The sequence below is a fragment of the Onychomys torridus genome, chromosome 11 (assembly GCF_903995425.1).
Source record: "Onychomys torridus chromosome 11, mOncTor1.1, whole genome shotgun sequence".
NCBI lineage: Eukaryota > Metazoa > Chordata > Mammalia > Rodentia > Cricetidae > Onychomys > Onychomys torridus.
In genome coordinates, this window is record NC_050453.1 from 58,354,928 (window position 1) to 58,374,878 (window position 19,951).

At 52.4% G+C, this 19,951-nt stretch overlaps 1 protein-coding gene across 5 annotated transcripts in view; it reads left to right on the forward strand.

Annotated features, from left to right (window-relative positions):
• Window positions 1-1,160: 1,160 nt before the first annotated feature.
• Lgr6 (leucine rich repeat containing G protein-coupled receptor 6) overlaps window positions 1,161-19,951 on the forward strand; it is a 116,636-nt gene continuing 97,845 nt past the window's right edge. For 4 of the 5 annotated variants that reach the window (XM_036202524.1, XM_036202526.1, XM_036202527.1 and 1 more), the window contains exon 1: window positions 1,184-1,575. In XM_036202524.1, the coding sequence (XP_036058417.1) occupies window positions 1,364-1,575 (212 nt within the window). In that variant the 5' untranslated portion in view covers window positions 1,184-1,363. Of the gene's footprint in view, window positions 1,576-19,951 lie in introns of all 5 variants that reach the window. The other variant, XM_036202523.1, reaches the window with a different exon arrangement.

The following is a 19,951-nucleotide window of genomic DNA, read 5'->3' on the forward strand; positions in this document are numbered from 1 at the left end:
TGTCCACTTCCATCATGGCCTCAGCTGGAGTCCTGGAAGCCATTCTTTGGGCTTCTTGATCTGATTGTGCATCTTTCTCCTCCCCAGTCCCAGAGTGTCCACAAAGGATGGAGAGGGGCTGATGAGAGTGTTTGGGTCATAGAAGTAAAGGGTGGAAGGGATCTTGGCTGCTTTGAGGTCCTCGTGTTTCTGGTGTGGACTGCGGAAGTTAGAGCAAAAAGCTTCTCAACCTTGCCCAGTTTTACCCAGGAGCTTGGCTCAGAGGAAGGTCTGGAGACCAGAGAAAGCGCTACTAATTCAGCGCGGCCTAGGAAGCGAACAGGGTCTTGAGTTTTAGACATCATTGTCCTTGCTCTCCAAGGTCCTGGGATGGATTAAGGAAGGAATTGGACCCTTAAGGTGGCTGAGCTGCAGCTACAGCACTGGGCCTCCAGGTGGCGCCAATCCACCGACTCGTTGGCAAGCTCTGGCAACCAGCGGTGCACGGTGCAGCCCCTCAATGGTCCTGGGTCCTGAGACCAGGGTGATTCCAGACCTCAAATCTGACAGCCTACACGAGTTCATTTTCACGTTCTGTGCATTTTGCAGAATCCACGCCAGTTTCTTTGGTGTCAGCGCGTGGCTCCCAGTGAGGGGTCCCTCCTCATTCTCACTGCCAACCTGCAGCGAACCATTCAGCCCAGGACCTCCTCTTTCCCCTGCTCAGGATAGGATGCGGAGGAAAGACCTGAGCGCTAGTTCTGAGGCTGTCCCCATCAGCCGTGTGACCTTGAACATCTCTTTCTCTCGGGTCTTTCTTCCCTTCAAAGTAAAAATCTGGTAGTGGGACTGGTGTCTGTGGAACTCAGAAATCTTTTCCTCAAGGTCTTCCCTGGACCCTTGAGAGCCTGTGGCTGTTCCCAAAGTCAAGTTGTTGGGCCTGGGTGCTCTGGGGCAGCCTTTCCAAACAAGCACACGTCTCTGATGTGCTGACCGTCACTAGCTTTGGGTTGCTTTGCTTTCTTCCTCTCCCCCAACCCCCGGGATGAAATTCCTGCCAGCTGAGAAGGAAGGAGGGAAGGGGAGCGAGCCGCAGCGTAGAAAGTTTCCCTGACTCCTCCTCCCCCCCCCCCCCCCCCGTGTCTCCCTCCCTTGCCAAGCCCAGCCTGTGAAACTGAATAACTCAACAATGCCTGCCCCTCTCTGACTGCACCGTCCTGCCGCCGCCGCTGCCGCCGCGCCCCAGCCAAGTAGAGCGGGGGCGGTCCCCACCGACGGCGCAGCCCTCGGGCCCGCCCGGGACCAGGAGGTGAGCCGCGCGCTCACTGCTCTGTGCACCCGCCCGCCCGAGCGCCCGCCAGGTGCCCTGCAGCCCGCCGCCGAGATGCACAGCCCGCCGGGGCTCCTGACGCTGTGGCTTGGCGCGGTGCTGTGTGCCTCGGCGCTCGCAGGCAGCGACCCCCAGCCTGGCCCGGGGCGTCCCGCCTGCCCGGCTCCCTGCCATTGCCAGGAGGACGGTATCATGCTATCAGCTGACTGCTCCGAGCTCGGGCTCTCGGCGGTGCCAGGGGACCTGGACCCCCTGACGGCTTACCTGTGAGTACTCACCTGCTCGTTCCTGCTATTCGTGGTGGCTGTCTGGCCCGCAAAGACCACTGGATGCCCTGGGACGTGAGCATCCTAGGAGGGCTCTTCCCCCTTCCAAGTTGAAGACTGAAGGACGGTGGGGAGCAGAGGAGAGTCCTTAGGAAGCTAAGGACAAGGCAAGGCGTGAACCTGGGCCTCCCTGCTCTTTCCCAGGTGCTCCCCACCCTCGTAAGCTCAATGTGGGGATCCAGGCCTGGTGAAAGTGAGGTGTGAACCCTGAGCAAGAAAATGGGGACCGCGGGGCGGGGGAGCCTCTTCATTCGCAGAAGAGTGCCCAGGAAGATTGATGAAGGCATAAGTTACTGCCCTGGGGTGAGGGGAGGGGAGTGTGCCCCAGTAGAGTGGAAACAGGTTCCTCTACCATAGCAAGAAGCAGAGCTGTCCCATCGAGGCAAGAGGCCTTGGTGAGGGTCCTTGCCACTCACTCTCTTTAAAAAAGGATTCTACCAGTACTATCTTCTTGTGTGGAGGTCTTCTGCCCCCTCCCCGGGCCTCCCTAAAGTCATGTCCCAGGAGGCTGTGTTAGAGACACTAATTTGTGGGCAGGCTCTGAGACCGAAAACCAGAGAACCATTTTTAGGGTCTGAGTTGGGGTGAGATGGTGCATGAAGGGGATCCTATTGGGGGACGCTGTCTCAGAATCAGGGAGCCAGAGGCTGTAGCTGCTCTCTACCTGGGCGTGAGGGGTTGGGGGCACATCCCAGACCACCTGGCTTCCACCCCAGAAAAACCTCTGGCTCTCCCTGCTCTCCCTCAGAGGATGGCGAGCAGGTGGTAAAGTCTGGGTAGGATCCCCAGAGCTCCCTCAGGCTGGGGAGAGGCTTGCTCTCTCAGCTTTGGGGTCCTAGAACTGATGAGCACCAAGGAAGAGGGAGATGGGCTTGTCCCAAAAGGCTCAGCACGAGGCCAGGGTGCACTGAGGGGGCGGTGTCCCAGTGAGTGTGGGGAGCCTCTTGTGGGGCTCCTTTCCCTATCTCCATGCCCCCCTCCCTTGGATATCTTCCTTCACTCCAAAAGACACAGTTGTGCTCAAGGGAGTGAGGGCTGAGAAACATCCGTATTTCAGAAGGGCAAAGCAGGTCCCTGAGAGGTGAACACAGATTTCCAAAACAGGAAATCTGTGAGGTCACTCCAGTGCCAGGCAGAGCACAGGGGCTCTGGCCCACCCCTGCTACACCCCCAGAAGCCCCCATTTCTAGCAGTTTCACGTATTAGGGATCTATGATATTATTTTGCTGAAAGACAGGACCAATGACTAAAAGGAGCTTAGAAAGAATTTCTGTTGAGCTCCTTTGGGGACAGCAGAAGAGAGAGGCCTTTTGCCTGTGTCAAAGGGTCAGAGGATCAGCACCTTCCAGAGGGTAGTACAAACTACCTTTCTCAGAACCCAAGACATTCTAGATTAATCGGAGGGCCTTTTTATGGCAGGGCTTGGGGACAGAGGTAAAGAGTTTCACTTTGGGGATCCAAGTGTCCCACCATCCATTCTGACAGCAGCTCCCTGGCACTCGGACCCAGTGCCTCTGATGCGAGGCATCTTTTGGTTAGAAGATGTGAGGGTCTCTGAGCTCTTCCTGAGTCCTCCTAGGTGTTGAGGAAACCTTTTTCTTCTAGGCTTAAGAGTATTTCTGAGGGTGGGAGAAGGGAGTGACTGGTGTGAGTCCTGGGGAGATGTAGAAAATTGTACCTCAGTTTCTGCAGTGTTGGAGGGAGGTGAAGAGGACTGTCTCTCTGGCCTTGGCTGGGCAGGGGTCCCAGGTTGGCCATGGAGGAGGGGTATCTGCTGTCTGCAGGTGGCTCAGAGGTGAAGCCTCTTTGATTTCTCAGGAGAGCTGCAAGGACATTTTACATATCACTTTGTGTGTGTGTGTGTGTGTGTGTGTGTGTGGTATGTGTATGTGTGCATGTAGTGTGTGTGTGGTATGTGTGTGTGGTGTGTATGTGTGTGTGTGTTTATGTATGTGTGTGGTATGTGTATGTGTGCATGTAGTGTGTGTGTGGTATGTGTGTGTGGTGTGTATGTGTGTGTGTGTTTATGTATGTGTGTGGTATGTGTATGTGTGCATGTAGTGTGTGTGTGGTATGTGTGTGTGGTGTGTATGTGTGTGTGTGTGTGTGTGTGTATGTGTGTGGTGTGTGGTGTGTGTATGTGTGTGTGTGTGTGTGTGTGTGTGTGTGTGTGTGTGTGTGGTGTTTGGGTCTGTGTTGGTGTACACGTGCATGCAGGTGCATGTGCAGTGTGTGTGGAGGCCAAGGGCCAACTTCAGGCATCTCTTCCCAGGAGCTGTCTGCTTGTCTTTTGGAGACTGTGTAGTCTTACTAACCTGGAACTCATTGATGTAGGTTGGCTAGGCAGGGAGTCCCAGGGCCCTGCCTGTCTTCGCCGCCCTGTGCTGGAATTTCAAGTGCACACCACCATAGCCACGCTTATGGCTTCCAAGTTAGGAATCAGGTCTTCATGCCTGTACACCAAACATATTCCTGTGCTGAGCTCCCCTCTCCCCCAGCTCTGCAAAGGCATTTGAGGGTAGCGAGAGATGGACCTTGAGAAGGAGCCAGGTCAGGGATATCTTGGGGATCCTTCCTTTCTTGGTGGTCTTAGAACCTTCCTGTGGTCCCTAGAAGACACTGCTGGTTCCTCTTATGGATTCCTTGACAGAGTCTCAGGACAAATTACTTGACATCTGCTTCCCACCCTGGGTGAGGTTCCTTCCTAGCCTTTACTTGTCATGAAGTGGCTACCCTCTCTGCTCCAGTTTCAGGGAAGACCAGAAAGTCTTTATTTCTATTTATTTGATACACCAGTCCAAAACCCATGAGCACTCTGGGCCCAATGCCAGCCCTGTTTGATCAAAGTCAGGAGCCATTCATTTATACACAGTTCTTCACGTGTCTCTAACGAGGCTCCCCCACACCATCATCGGAGCGAGGCTCAGTGAAATTCGCTGGATTTTATGTGTCTCCCTGGACAAGGTCCCTTATGGAAAGGGATGAAAGGAAAGATGGATCTGGGCACTGCAGTCTGTAGTGTTGTGAATGAGAAATGTCCCTGTTCTACCCCAGCACTTACCAACACAGAAAAATACACATGTAGCAAATACTTGCTAGGCAACTAGACCCTGAGTAGGAGAATCTAGGGGTCCCTTGTTTGCCCCCCCCCAATGCTAAGAAGTGTTGGGGAGAGTGTTCAGGAAACAGAGGTGCAGCTCTGGCTGCAAACACTCAGGGGCTCCGACACTGGTGGTCACCCCTAAGCACCCACTTCTTTACTTACTGCTGTCAGGGCGTCCGCTCTGTACCAAGCTGCTCACTGCTTTCTGGGGAGTTCACTCTCTTCAAGACTGCAGCGATAACCGCAGGATTTGTGTGAAAGGTCAGGTGTGCGTGTGTGTGCCTGAGCATGCCTGTGTGTGTGTGTGTGTGTACACTCACCTGTGTGTAGATCCAGGATAATTAGCATCCCTCACCACTGCCCGAGGATGTCTGTAACCAGACAGATGGAGGCAGGGTATTAGAAGAAGAGAACAGAAAGGTTAAGAATAGGCATTGGTGTAAAAGGCTGTGCTAGGTGAACCTGGGCAAGTTTATTAGCACCTCCGTGACTTGGTTTCCCCATCTAAAAATGAAGCTGATGCCTGATTCAAATGGTTGCTGGGTAGATCCCCTGAGGTAGTATATGCAGTATAGGGTCTGGAAGGTGGAAAGAACAGGGTTTGTAGTGACATTAGGGAGCCAGAGTGAGGAGGCAGTTGTCTTGGAAGGCTTCCTGGAGGAGGAGGTCCTGCAGCCAGCACTGGAAAGAGGAGAAGCAGCCTTCTAGGAGAGTTGTAGGGCAAGTCTGTGTGTCTGTTGAGGGCTGTGGCAGGAGAGCACACTGCCAAGCACACAATGGTAGCTACCCTGAGGACCCAGAACAGCTTCCCTGCTGCCCCTAGCAGCTGGTACAGTTGTAAGACTTCATGAAACGGGAGGAGAGTGGCCAAGGGAAGACCCCCCCAACCCTCCAGCTTGTCCCATAGGGTTCCCAGAGGACTGTCAGATGAGGAAGCAGAGGACCACGTGATCTCAGTCGGCCTTGGGGTGTGTGTGTGTGTGGGGGGGATCACTTTGTCAGCTCTCTTCCTCATCTCTGAGGCTCCCTTCCTGGTCCAGCCTCTGTGGCCTCTCTAGCAGAGTGTGAGCCAACATTTTTCCGCTATGAGGCTGGGGTACAGGAGTTCTAACCCCGAGCCCCTCTGTGAGTGGGAGACCCTAGCTAAGTCCCAGGGGTCCCCTGGATTTATGTGCCCCACATTTGGCTGCAAAGTAGAAAAGGAGAGGCAGAGAAACCCTGAATCCTCTGCTACCGCCGGTGTGCAACAGGGAGAGCTCAGTGGAGAGAGCTTGGCAGTAGGTGGGAAATCGGGGAGGGAGGGGGGGAGCCCAGGCAGCACCCAGACCAAAGCGGGGAGCAGAGAGCCACGGAGGGGTGGGGTAATTCCAGGAAGTGGAGTCCCCAGGGCCCCTCCCTTGTTGAAGGAGCCTGGGGGGTGGCTGGAAGAGAGTGACTGTGTGGGGCTGACACCCCAGTTCAAAGGAAAGGCAGGAGACGGCCTTAGGCAAAAAGAAAAAGGAAACCTCTGGGCTCTGGCAGCAGTGGGCACGGGCGCGGCTGGGTGGGGCACTGGCGGAGAAGAAAGCCTGGCTCAGAGAGAGTTGGCCCCCAGCCCACCCAGCACCCCCACCTTCCCCCTCCCATGGGCTCCCTCTCTGGATGGTCCCTTGTGCCGCAGCTTGCTTCCCGCACTGGCCCGGGGCCCACAGGTGACAGACCAGATGGACAGGGCACAGGAGAAGGTGTCCACATGGGTGCCACTGGGTACTGGTAGGATGCCAGACTCTGGAGATCACCAGAGGCAACCCCAACAATGGTGTGTGTGTGTGTGTGTGAGGTTCACCCCAGGCCCAGAGTTTCAATTTCTTAACCTAAAATGGAAACACTATTTGTGTCTATCTAGAAGGGAGGTCCGGAGGAGCGAAGGGGACTTGGGATGCATGTGTGGCACTTTACCTAGCACTCACGCTTTAAAGAACATTGACTATGATGGTTCTGTTTCTCTAAGCACTTTCAACTACAAGTGCCCCATGAGGCCCAGAAGGAGGGGGTGGTTGTGATCCAAGACTTTCATCTTTCCCACCACCTTCTTCCTCCACCGACCTTCAGGGAAACGGCCTTCCAGGGAGCCAGGCTGCTCCTGGGCTCTGGGCTCTGGGTGGTGGAGGAAATGATCCTGCACACAGCCTGGAGGGGCAGCAGCCAAATCTGCCTGATGGGAGGGAGACTCTCCAAGGAGGAAGAGCTGGGTTGTCAGGTCAGGCTGCCTGGAGAGCCTGGCTTCTCCTGGGAAGTGGAAGACATATTCTTGGGAATGGCCCGAGGAAAGTGGTGGGTGCTGGGGCCCAGGCTGGGGTCCCGCCCTGATTGTGTCTGGAAGGTGGCAGAGGGGCCACCGTGCTCATCCATGTTGGACTGTGTGACCCTAGGCCAGTAACTGGTTCTACTGGGAGCAGGGCCCAGGACAAGCGTCCTTCTGGGGCTTTGGTCACCTTGGGAAGGTGCAAGAGTAGGAGGTGGGGGAATGGCCACCCCTCCCTCTACTGGAAATAACTCCCGTTAGCCAAACTGAATGGACTGATTGACTTAGGGGCTTCCAGAATTGTAGGAGCCCCTTTGTACTAACTAAGGAAAGGGCGATCCCCAGTTTCTAACAATGATTCAGGACTCTCTTGCTGCCCTTCAGACATGGGAGAACAGGTCCCAGGAGGAGAAAAACAGCCCAGAAGCCAAACTTGGGCAGTGAGCAAAGAGTTATTTTGGAAGCAGTGAAAGGACATGGTGGGGGGAAAGCTCAGGGCTTGGCACTGAGCCCCCCGGAGCTATGCCAGAGCAGGCCACAGCGGGCTGGTGGCGGGCAGGTGGGGGCTGGGCTGGCCACTCAAAGACAAGGTACCTCCAGAGGAGAGGCTTCCTTTGTGTCCCTTCCCAGCCCTTTCCACGCTGCCAGGATTTGTCTCCTCCAGAGACCTCCAAGGGATGTGTGCCCTGTCTCAGGATCAGAGGCCCCTCTGATGAATGGAAATGTGGCCATGGCAGCACCGTGTGCCTGGCTTTCTGCCGCTCTGTCTGCTCCTAGGTACAGTGGGAATGTCTTACTGGTTACGGTTTCCATTCCTTTGATTGTGACCTTATCCCAGAAGTACACTAGTTCGTCAAGAAAGGTCCAAGTTTTGGGCCCAGTCAGGATGCCACCTGATGGTCCCAGAGACTTTGGAATGTGCTATCATCCCTTCATCAACCATAGCAGCCGCCGCCACTTCCTGGTTAGTTGCTAGGTGGCAGAAGCTGCCTTCAAGTACTTTACCTAAAGCACCTCATCTAAACCCTGTGAGGTGCCTGCCGGCGGTGGCGGTGCACGCCTTTAATCCCAGCACTCAGGAGGCAGAGCCAGGCGGATCTCTGTGTCTAGTCTCCTGTATTTCTGAAGAGGTATCAGTGCTTTGATCACCCCCTCTCATACACCAGCGGTGACTTCTAGGGACCCATTTGTGGTACTTGCTTGAAGGGGAGGATGTTGGGGCTCAGTACAATTAAGGAGCTACAGCTGGGGAGGCGGAGACCATCGCTGGAGTGGACATTACCCTCTGTGTTGTCAGAGACCTACTGTATGCTGAGTTGTCCGTGAGGCAGCCTGGCAAATGGTGGTGTGATTACGGGAAATGGGTACAGTGTTCATGAAAAGTGAACTTACGGAGCCAGATCATCCGGGGAACATGCTCGGAGGAGTGGTAGTGAGGTTGACAGGTGCAGAGAGAGAGAGAGAGAGAGAGAGAGAGAGAGAGAGAGAGAGAGAGAGAGAAAGCTGGTGTGGTGAGGAGAAGAGACTGGTCTTGAGACCAGAGGACCGGAAGCATTTTATCCAGAGGAAGAAGACTCTAGAAAGAGAGCTCTGGGAGAGTATCCAAGTAAGTTGGGATTGCCTTTTGGTTTGTTTTTGAGACAAAGTTTTGCCATATAGTCCAGGCTGGTCTCGAACTCACAGTCCTCCTCTCTCAGCCCCCTGAAGGCTGGAGTCACATGGACTCTTCATTATACCTAACATACACTGGTACTTTGCTACACTGCTCAATTGCCTTTTCTGCACTGCTCTCTGAGGCCGGAGGTTCCAGAGCACGGCTCTGTGCCTTTCCCTTAGGGCACACATGTAAAACAAACAAAACAGTTCGGGGTGTTCATCAGCTAGGGTTTATCAACTGTGCTTCTCAGGACTCAAGTATAGCCGACCCCAGGCAACATCTGGCACATCTGGAACCACTGCTGTAGAGGAAAAAGCTCCTTCGTGTGTGTGTGTGTGTGTGTGTGTGTGTGTGTGTGTGTGTGTGTGTGTGTACACTCACCAGGGATTGAACCCAGGGCCTTGCACATTCTAGGTGAGTACCAACCTACATTCCTAACTTTTGGCTTTTAAATTTAATTTATTTTTAGGTGTATGTATGCTTTGCTTGCATGTATATCTCTGTACTATGTGTGTGCCTGGTGCCCACAAAGGCTGGAAGAAGGCATTGCATTCCCTGGGACTGGAGTCACAGACAGTTGTAAGCTGCCGTGTGGACACTGGGAATGGGACCTGGGTCCTCTGGAAGAGCAGCCAGTGCTCTTAACCATGGACTCATCTCTCCTGTCCCTACAGCTTTTAAAAACAAGCACTAGTTATGTAGCCTAGGCTGGCCTAAATCTCACCATACTCCCAACTTAGCCTCATGCGTGCATGGTCCCCTGCCTCCTGTACCCATCTGTGTGTTTCTTTATCTCTGTCACCTGTTTTCATAGCTTCAAAATGGAAATAATCACACCATACTCTGAGGCAGACATCTGTAATTTGGCACAGTGCTTGGCACACTGCCATGGCTGGCACAAGGTAGCTACATTCGTAGGGATTCTGGTCTTCTCTTGGGAGAGGCATTTGGAAGGAACTGAGTCTTGTGTGAAGGGGTCCTTTAACTCACCCACTTCCCTCTGCCTGTCTAGGACTTTGCTGAGGGTGATATCCAGAGGGCTGGTTCTGGAACACAGTTCCTCCACCCTCTCCCCTGCCACCCATCCCACCCCTTTTGCCCTTAGAGGTGTTGGAGAAGGTGGGAGTGTCTCTGAGAGATTGTCCAGGCTAAGGCAGGTGGCAGGAAGGTGCTGAGTGTCTCCCATTGTGCCAGTGTCAGGGATTTGGATGTGGTCCCCAGGCCCAAGGCCAAGGCCAATGGCTAACACACAGGAAAGAGAGAGGAAGAGTGTGTGTGTGGGGGGGCAAAGTTGTTACTGCCTTTCACCCTAACCCACTAGATTGCTGGGCTCTCTGCAAGGGGAAAGAGTGTTTTTATTTGGGAATATACAGGGGAACCAGAGACACAAGCCCCAATATACCAAGGTTGACTCCAGGTCCAGTGTGACTTGGGCTTTGGATAGCACCTTATCTGTTACTACTGTCTCCTGGGAAACAGGCCCAAAGTGGCTGCTGCTGAAGGGTGTTTAACAGGTCGTAGAGAAAGAAGCCTTACCAGGTTGCCCACTCTGTAGCTTCTTTCTGCTAGGTCTCCAGCCCTCACCCCCAGACTGCTCCATGTTCCCATGCATGGTGTGGCTCAGGAGGGTAGGCTGAAGCCCAGTAGCATGTGAGTTCTGGTGGTACCGCTCACCCCGACTCATGCAGTTCCCCTCAATCCCCCTTGTTAGTGGCCAGTGAGGAAGCTACTCCAACTCCAGGCTGTCATGGGGAGCAAACACTCAGCCACTCATTCGCTAGACAGACATGGATGGAGTGCTTGCTCCCTATGAAGCACTGCCCAGGGTTCTTCTCGTGAACTTCCCATGTGAGGACAGGACCATTGCTACCTCCTCTTTCAGATGAGGCTCTGGGAACACACAGGGGAGGGGAGAGCCAAAGCGAGGTGAGCTTGGACTCCATGCTCCATGCATGTGTCTCCTCTGCCCCAGAGGCTCAAAGCGGGTGACGAGGCCAGAGCAAATAACACACAAGCCGCACCTGGTGGGAAGTGAGACGTGCAGGAGGCCAGATAACCACACGCAGCAGGCAGGCAGGCAGGGCAGCGGGCGGCCAGCTCTGCTGAACTAACGGGTGCCTTATGTGGGGTTCCCTGGAGAGGCAGTTGTGAGAGAAAAGCCACAGGCCTAGAGTAGACGCTAACACTACGCTAACACTCATTCGCTCATTCGCCAGGTAGTGGAAGTCTCTCCTGATGATTTGTAGGAAGCGAGGTCCTGCCTAAGGGTAGTGCTTTTCACACAGGGAATGGGGCTTTATTTCCCATGAGAATATTATGTAGTATTATAAACCCTCTGTGTGGGATATGTCTTCTCTCTGATGGGGCTTTTTTTTTTTTTTAATGCTATCAGATTGGGAACTTCTCTGCCACAGAAAGAGGGAACTTTTAAGCCCTGGCCATCCTTTCCCTTTAGACTGGGAGCCTCCTGCAGGCAAGGTCTATGTTCTGAGTCTCTTTCTCCCAGGATCCTTCACTCACACTTGCAGACCCATAATACGGGTCTCTACCTGCAGGGGGCGCTCTGGATAGGGCCACAGGCAGTCCACCTATGTGTATTTAGTCTGTTCCCTTCCTGTCAGGCTCAGATCTGGGGCAGTGCGGGCGGGCTGGCTTTGAGGATGGGGAGGCTGCTGGATCAAGTGTCCGGATTGTAAGAGTTGAGGCAGGAAGGGGCTGTAAACAAATCCTGTGCCCTTGTGGTAGACAGAGCAGGTTAGGCGGCTGGGAGGAGACAGGAAAGGAAGGCAAACCATTGTCTAGAACAAAAGCAAGAGAGAATTGGGACAGGACCTGGGCTCCCTCCCTGCTTTCCTGAGAACAGATAGGAGCTCAGGACCCCAGAGAACTGGAGGGGAGAGTCAGCTACCTCTGATTCCACCCTGGACTGCAGCCCACCAACGGGGTTACCTGTATGCAGCACCTGCCAGCTGAGTGGCTTGGCCCAAGTCCCTTAGCCTTGAGCTCTTCACTCTCTTGCCACCATGCACTGAACAGGACTCTTCTTTGAAGGGCCCTGACTTGGGGTAGTGCTATTTCAACTGACCAATACGTATTGAGTGTACACTTAGTGGCAGGCACTGCCGAGAGAGACAATGGCATCCATTCTCAGTGTGGTGGTTCTTTCTTTTTCTCTTTTTCTTTTTTGATTTTTTGAGACAGGGTTTCTCTGTGTAGCTTTGCGCTTTTCCCACAACTCGCTTTGTAGCCCAGGCTGGCCTCGAACTCACAGAGATCCGCCTGGCCCTGCTTCCCGAGTGCTGGGATTAAAGGCGTGCGCCACCACCGCCTGGCCCCTGGTCCTGTCTTATTAAAGGGTCTACTTTCTGCAGTTTCTGTTATCCGAGGCCAAACAAGGTCTGAAAATGTTATGTGGAAAAGTCCAGAAATAAATAGTTCGTAGTTTAAAGTTGGGTGACATCGTCAGCAGCACAGTGAAATCTCATCTCAGCAGAGGTCTGAACATCCCTGGGTCCAGGGCTTCTATGCTGTATATGTTGTTACCTTCTTGCTAGTCACTCAGTAGCCTTTTGGTGCTCAGTTCAACTGTGAGAAACAGCAGTGCAGAACTGGGGTTTAAGCAACCCTTCATTTATTTAAAGATGGACCAGAGTGCAAGAGCAGGTAAACCATCAGTTGAGATATGCCAAAGAGAAGCTGTAAAACACCTTCTTTAAATTAAAAAAGGGAAAGTATAATAAACTATTTTATTTTTGGTCTTTCAAGACACATTTTCTTTGTGTAGTCCTGACTGTCCTGGAACTCACTGTGTAGATCAGGCTGGCTTCAAGCTCACAGAGATCTGTCTGCCTCTGCCTCCTGAGTGCTGGGATTAAAAGTGTGCACCACTACTGCCCGGCATAATAAACTATTTTTATGAGAGAGAATGTATGCACATTCACTTAATTTTTATTGTAGTATATTTTTATAATTATTTTATTTTGTTGTTAGTTGTTGTTGATAGTATCTTACTATGCTTAACTTATTAGTAATGTAGAGGAGAAAATATTTATACAGTATACAGACTTTGATATTATAGGAAATCTTAGACATGTACGTGGCATCTTGAAATATATCCGTCTTGGACAAGGGGGACCACTGTGTACTAGACATTCCCTAGTCCATCTGGGGAGGAAGGCACCTCTTGAATTCCGAGCTTCGGAAAGACCTCCTACCTGGCTGCCCAGCCTTGCTGGCTCACCCTGCTCTCCACTGGGCACTCTCCTGCTGCAGCGTTCTTTGCAGTGTGGAGGGATGAGGGATCAGTAGGCGCCCCCTCTGATGTCTGCAGCTCCCCTGACCCTATCTGTCTTCAGCTACGGCATTAGGTCTGTTCTTTCTTCCGTAGAGATCAGAGGCCCTAGGCTGGGATCTGCCATTGCCACCTGTTCGCCTTAGCTGAGATCTGGTCTCCTTGGGCCCATTTCCTGCAAGTGACAGCTCCTGACCCAAAGATGTTACAAGACAATTAAGGGTGCAGGGGAGGTATGGAGAGACAGTGTGAGAGAGCCAAGGAGGGGGGGACTGGAAGGAGGAGCCAGCCCCCATTCCCCTTGCGATGCTCACTCCCACAGACTCGAGATCCCAGGGTTAGGACAGGGCATGAGCATCGTGTGTGTGTATGTGTATGTGTGTGTGTGTGTGTGTGTGTGTGTGTGTGTACACGCTGACACCATGCCTGAGTGTTTTGAATGCAGATTTTTCCCCCATCTGCCCCACTTTCACGTGACATATCGGCATGGGAGTGCAAGGGTGCCATTTTCGGGTCCCAGGGACATGCTAGGGGTGGAGTTAGCATTGGGAAATACCTGGCCACCCCTCAGATGCCTGGTGCTGATGGACAGATGGCCCTGGAGCCTCAGATGGCAGGGAGGGGGTAGAGAGGGCAGCTATAGAGGAGCATTTAGAACTTCTGGGGCTGGGCTTAGGAACCCTCCTGTTGCTTTGCTCTGGACTCTGGTGGCAGACCTAGCTGGAATTTACAGATGGGCGGAACAGGCCACTCAACACCCTGTTACCACCTCCACCATCACACACACTTGCTTAGGCATTTGACTTTGGGAATATACTGGGAAGTTCTTCCTAGTATCCGCCCCCTTCCAGCTGCGATGACCTTTTCCCCCAACTTTATCCTTTTCCCTAGAGTCTTTCCTATATTAGCCTAGGAAAGAGGCAACAGATAGCCCTGCTGTTAGTTCCAAAGGATTTAGTGAGGAGGACTGGGTTTTGCTTCACCTTGTCCGTGAGGAAAGTAACCTGTATATAGGAGCTTTCAGAGATGCCACACACATGGCCCAGGCATCCCCAGGGTCTGCCTGCTGCTGAGGAGCCCGAGACCTCTCTATTTTGACACAAAACTCTGCTCACACCCTTGCAGCACATCTGCCATCAGGCTGCAGCTGGCACAGGCAATGCCCTTACGCAAGTGGCCTCAGCACATGTGAAGGAACGGAGTGGGTGAGTGGATGTGAGATGGGTTTTAGCCTCTTCCAGGACCCTTAGCCAGGAACTTTATTTAGGCCACGAGGTATTGACACACTACTGTGTCAACCTGTTCAACCCTTAGGGAGAAAAAAGTGGTTGAAAAAAAAATATCAAAAAATTTGAAAGTTTGAAGTCAAAGGAGCTAAAACCACGACACACCCGACACCAGAGCGACTCAAGAGGAGGTGCCGGGGCGAAGGATGGAAAATACCCAGCTCTTACCCATCTAGTGTGGCATCAGTTTGGAAAACCCCAGAAACCATCTTTTTAAAATAGTGTCCCAGTCTGGACTCAGTGATCAATTCTGCTTCAGCTGGGACTGACTGGACAAGGTACCACCATGACCTCTGCATCCCATGTGTGTGCGTGCGTGTGCGTGTGCGTGCACGTGCGCGTGCGTGCGTGTGTACTGAGGCCAGAGGCCAACCTCAGGAGCTGGAGAGATGGTGCACTTGGTAAAATGCTGGCTGTATAAACACGGGAAGCTGAGTTAGGTTCTCAGTACCTATAATTTATAAAAAAGCTAGGTGTGGTGACATTCACTTATAATCTCAGTTCTGAGGAGGCAGGGACAAGTGGGTTCCTGGATTTCTTGGATGGAGAGCCTAGCCTAATTGGCAACCCCAGGTTCCAGTGAGAGACTCTGTCTCTCCTAGCTGCTTGTGCTTAGGCGAGGCATTATTAGTTCATGACCAGGATTGTGAAGAAGAGCCCTGTGGACATCACTGTTGAGTTACTGCAAGACCATGGTTAAGAAGCAGGTTCAGACAAGAAGCCTGCAGGTCTGGGAGGCTTTGGAGGTGGTCAGGAGAGCATCAGATTATTCCAGATGTGCAGAGTTGCATGGAAAAACCCTCCCCAGTCCTCAGCTCTGGAGAATACTCCCCTCTGCATCCTACACTACCCTGGGACCCTCACTTGGACACATTCATGTGTATTTGTCCATTTCTCAAACTAGCATGAGAGAGCCCCAGGAAAACAGAGCCCCGGCCACCAGTGCACTGAGGATATCCCGGATTCAGGCACCAGCCCCACTGCATGCAGTGGTTTAGAAGCATTGGTAGGGTGAGTGAAGAGATAAATAAGTGAATGAATGAAGAATAAATACACGGAGGGCCAGAGGCCAGGAGCTCCAGAACAGAAACCAGCTCAGGCTGGAGTGAATGGACTTTCTGGAGAGACAGGGTGGGGATGAGGGAGCTCTCTCCAGACAGGTGGTGGCACTAACCTGGCTCCACTGTGGGCAGGAGCCTGAGGTGTGGCATCCGACCCAGACGGCTGTGGTGAGGACAGAGCCGCAGTGGGGAGCCTCTTAAGCTGCCAGCCAGCCAGCTCATGGCCAGGCTTGGGTTTCATTAGAGTGAGACATCTGTTCTATAAAGCCTTTCACTCGGAGGCTTTGCCCTTTCCTATTCATCCCCTTTATTTTTTATGTTTAAAGGAAGACTTCTTTTGAAAATTTCCACCCTGTTCTAAACAGCCTAAGATGAACAAAGATATGTGCCCGCCCCTAGGCTGGATTGGGCAGAGGGTTCCAGGGACTCAAGGAAGTGGGTGCTTGAATCTCAAGGGTGTGCCTGACATTTGCATAGTCTTTGAAGACCCAGGATGAGTTAAGAGCTGCATTCTGTGTTTAGAGGGACCCCAGGTTGGTGGGTTAGAAAATGCCATCCTAAGTATTTAAACACCAGGCAGAAGATGTGCATAGGTTGGTCATGGGAGCACCCAGGAGATACCTAAGGTTGGGCATTGGAAGGGAAGACTGTGTCTTATGTGGAGTACTGTGAGAGTCCAGGGAGCTGGGTCTGATGCCAGGGAGCCCTGGGAGGGAAATCAGGGGATACTAATACCCTTAGTCATGCCAATGACTCTCCACTGTTTATTAAAGGTCTGTTATGTGCCAGAGTTAGTTTAAGGTGCAACACATATACAGGGAAAAAAAAGATGAAACCAAGCCACCAAAAATTAACATCGCATTTCAGTTCGAGTTACCAAGAATATAGAGGGGACCCTTTGTCAGCCTGAAGTTCATTGAAGACTTTTCATTTTGTAAAAGAGATTTATTTTTATTCCAATGTATATGTGTTTATGCCACAGATGTATAGGCATCTGGAGAGTCCAGAAGAGGGCACCTGATCCCCTGGAGCTGGAATTACAGGGGGTTTTGAGCCACCTGGTGTGGGTGTTGGGTGTACTCGTGCATGTAACATTCAGAGGTCAATGTAGGGCACCTTCCTCAATTGCTGAATTTAAAAATATTTACTTATTTATTTAATTTTGTGTGTATGAATGTTTTACTACATGTATGTATGTGCAGCATGTGTATGTCTGGTACCCAAGGAGTCCAAAAGAGGAACTGGAATTGAGGACGGTAGGTGAGCCGCCATGTGGGTGTTGGTATCTGAACCCAGGTCCTTTGAAACAGTACCAAATGCTTTGGACTGCTGAGCCATCTCTCCAGCCCCACCTTATTTATTTATTAGATAGAGTCTCTCACCGAGCCTGGAGCTTGCTGGTTTGGCTGGGCTGGGTGGCCAGCAGGCCCAAGGAACTCCCTGTCTTTGCTTGTCCGGTGTTGGGATCATGATGCTCTTGACGTTTTAATGTCGGTGTTGGGGACCTGGACTCAGGTCCTCATGTTTATATGGCAAGTGTTTTCCCATCCGAGCCATCTCCCCAGCCTGTTTTTGTGATTTTGCAGAGGGTCTCCTATAGTCCAGGTTGACCTCAAAGTCATTATTTAGGCAAAGATGACCTTAAACTGGTCCTCCTGCCGTCACCCCCCAAGTGCTGCCATTACATGTATGTGCCACCATGCTCGGCAAAAATTATATTAAAAAAGTATTTAAAACTAACTTTTAGATACTTCACTGGTTCATCTACCTTGTTCAAAGCCGTGGGCTGCACCCTTAGCACTAAAAAAAAAAAAAAAAAAAAAAAATACACAGCTCCCTAGCTTTTAAGGTTGATACAATGCAGAAAAAGTACAGGTTGAGAACTTCATTCATTCTTACACTGTGTAAGGAACATTCAGAGAACCAGAACATCACCATCTTTGTGGAAGTCCTCGACTCCCATGCCCTTTTCTGGACACCATCGACCCACAAGGGCAGCTAGGATGGTGATTTCAGTGTTGGCTTTAAGCTTTATGGAGAGGGATTTTGTGGAACCTGGCTTCCTTCCCTCAGCATGTTTGTGATTCCTGCCTATGGCTGTGTCTTCGTTACTCAAGCCTTCTGGCTGCGTGGAATTCACAAGGGCAAATAGAGCACAGTTTGTCCATTCTGCTGGGGATGGTGTTGGGCACTTCCCAGTTTGGGGCTGTTATGACTATTGCTGCTAAGGGTTGTTCTGTACGGATGTTTAATGAGCACACAGATGCTTTTCTGTTGGTTGGACGCCCGGGATGGGAGTTGCTAGGTCAGAGCAGACCTGGGACGAGCCTCAAGAGGTGGAGAGACTATTGTAGATGGAAAGTATGAGATGGATCACTGGCTTGGCCTGAGCTACCAAGACAGGGAAGTGATGGGGATTAGCGGGGCGGGTGGGCAGGAGGATCCCATGGTGAAGGATGGTGCACACTGCCACAGATCTGGTGACTTAAAACAGAACTTACTCTCTATCAGCTCTTGAGCCAGAAGCCCATCACACCTCTTCTGGGGGGGGGGGGCATTTCTGATTTTCTTCTTTTTCTTTTCTTTTTCTTTTTCTTTTGTTTTTTGTTTTTTTGAGACAGAGTTTCTCTGTGTAACAGTAGTCCTGGTTGTTCTGGAACTCATTTTGTAGACCAGGCTGCCCTCAAACTCCCAGAGACCCACCTGTCTCTGCCTCTTGAGTACTGGCTAGGATTAAAGGCATATGCCATCACCACTGGGCTGGATTCCTGGTTTTCTTGTGGCCACATCACTGCAATGTCACCTTGTCTTTTTTTTTTTTTTTTTTTTTTTTTTTCCTGAGACAGAGTTTTTCTGTGTAGTCCTTGGCCATCCTGGATCTCACTCTGCAGACCAGGCTGGCCTTGAACTCACAGAGATCTGCCTGCCTCTGCCTCCCAAGTGCTGGGATCAAAGGTGTGCACCATGGCCACCTGGCTCACCTTGTCTTTTTTTGTTTGTGTGTGTAACCTTTTTATATTAAGGGCAAATAGGAACAGATTCTGAGCCCTCCTGGAGAGTCCAGGATGGATTTCTCTTCTCAAATCTGTTACTTTACTATATCTACAAAGACCCATTTTCCCAGTAATATATTCACAGCTCCCAGGCAGCCATACATTTGTGGTGTGTGTGTGTGTGTGTGTGTGTGTGTGTGTGTGTGTGAGAGAGAGAGAGAGAGAGAGAGAGAGAGAGAGAGAGAGAGAGAGAGAGAGGCTGTTTATCCAACTCACTATCCTCCATGGGCCCTGCTACACACTCACTTTAATTTCTCTCTCAGCAAATTCCAGGTCTGGCCCTTTACTGGTGAGGAATGATGCTCCCAGACCCAGCTTCCTCCATGAAGCCCTGTCTGATGGTCCCTCAGGTTCTTGAGAGTCCCCTAGAGCCAAGGTTCCTGAGGACCTGGAATCCTCCTTTCTCCTTTTCATACCAGGCACTCACACTTCCTGTGTACTCAACAAGGGATTTACGTGCCAGGACACTGAGAACAAGGACCTTGACCCTGGGTACCTTTCCAGAGGGATCTGGTCCAGCTAAGGTACTGAGCCTGGAGTAGCTCCCAGAGCCAGTGCTACCTTTCTTACATCCCCTTCTTCCCCAACCCCCCCTAACCTCCCTGCCACCTCAGGTGGACCTGGTGGTTACCTGATCCAAGGACCTGTGTGACTCGGCACAGCGCTGACGGGGGGAGGAGGGAGGGGCCGGGGCATGGAGTGAGCCCAGCCCTTTGCCTTCCCTTGGAGGAGGCTCGAAGACAGGAATGCCTTTGGCTGGGAGACCCTGGCCAGAGATCAGAAGATCAAAGGAAGAGAAGATCAGGGGCGAGGCAGGTGGTACCTCAGAGTGAAGCAGCAGCTGGTGCCTCCTAAGGGCAGGGCTGACCCAGAACGCCCTCCCCTGCCATCTTGCCATCTCTGCTCACTTTGCTGCGTTGCTTCTCTCTGATGGAGATGTCGGGGTGGGGTGGGGTGAATACTCCTGAAGGGAGAATGCCTCTGGTGAGCAGAGTCAATACCCTCATGCACCTGGATTCTACCCCTTAAACCCCACACCAGTTCACTTAGACCCAGAAACTGAGGCACACAGAGGGGCAGTAACCTTACCACCACCAAACCACTGTTTAGTGCCAGGCCACAAAGCGGCTCTCTGACAACAGAGTCTTCCACTATGGAAGGCCGAGAACGCCAGTCCAACCGCCGCGTGAGCGAGCGCGGCTCAACGCCAAGAAGGGCTTCTTGCTGGGCAGGAGTTTTGAACCTGGATCTTGCATCTGGTCTTGCATCACGTGGGATGAACCAACTAGGTAAAGGGTTGAGGAAAAGGGTGGGCGAGTGGGGCGCCATTTATAGGGAAGGCCACGCAGGCGGAGGCAACAGAACAAGAGTGGATCGGCGTGGGCCGGCTGGGCAAGGGTAGCGCACAGAAGGCCTCAGGGGCTGGATGGAGCTCAGAGCACCGGAGCCGCGCGCTGGCAGGCGGGGCCGCAGGGGCGGGGCCACAGGCGCGGTGCGCGCAGGTGGGTCGGGGTGAAGGGGGGCGGGAAGGGCGCCGGGAAAGGAACCCCGAGATCTACGGCACGGGTGGCGCCCTCCTGG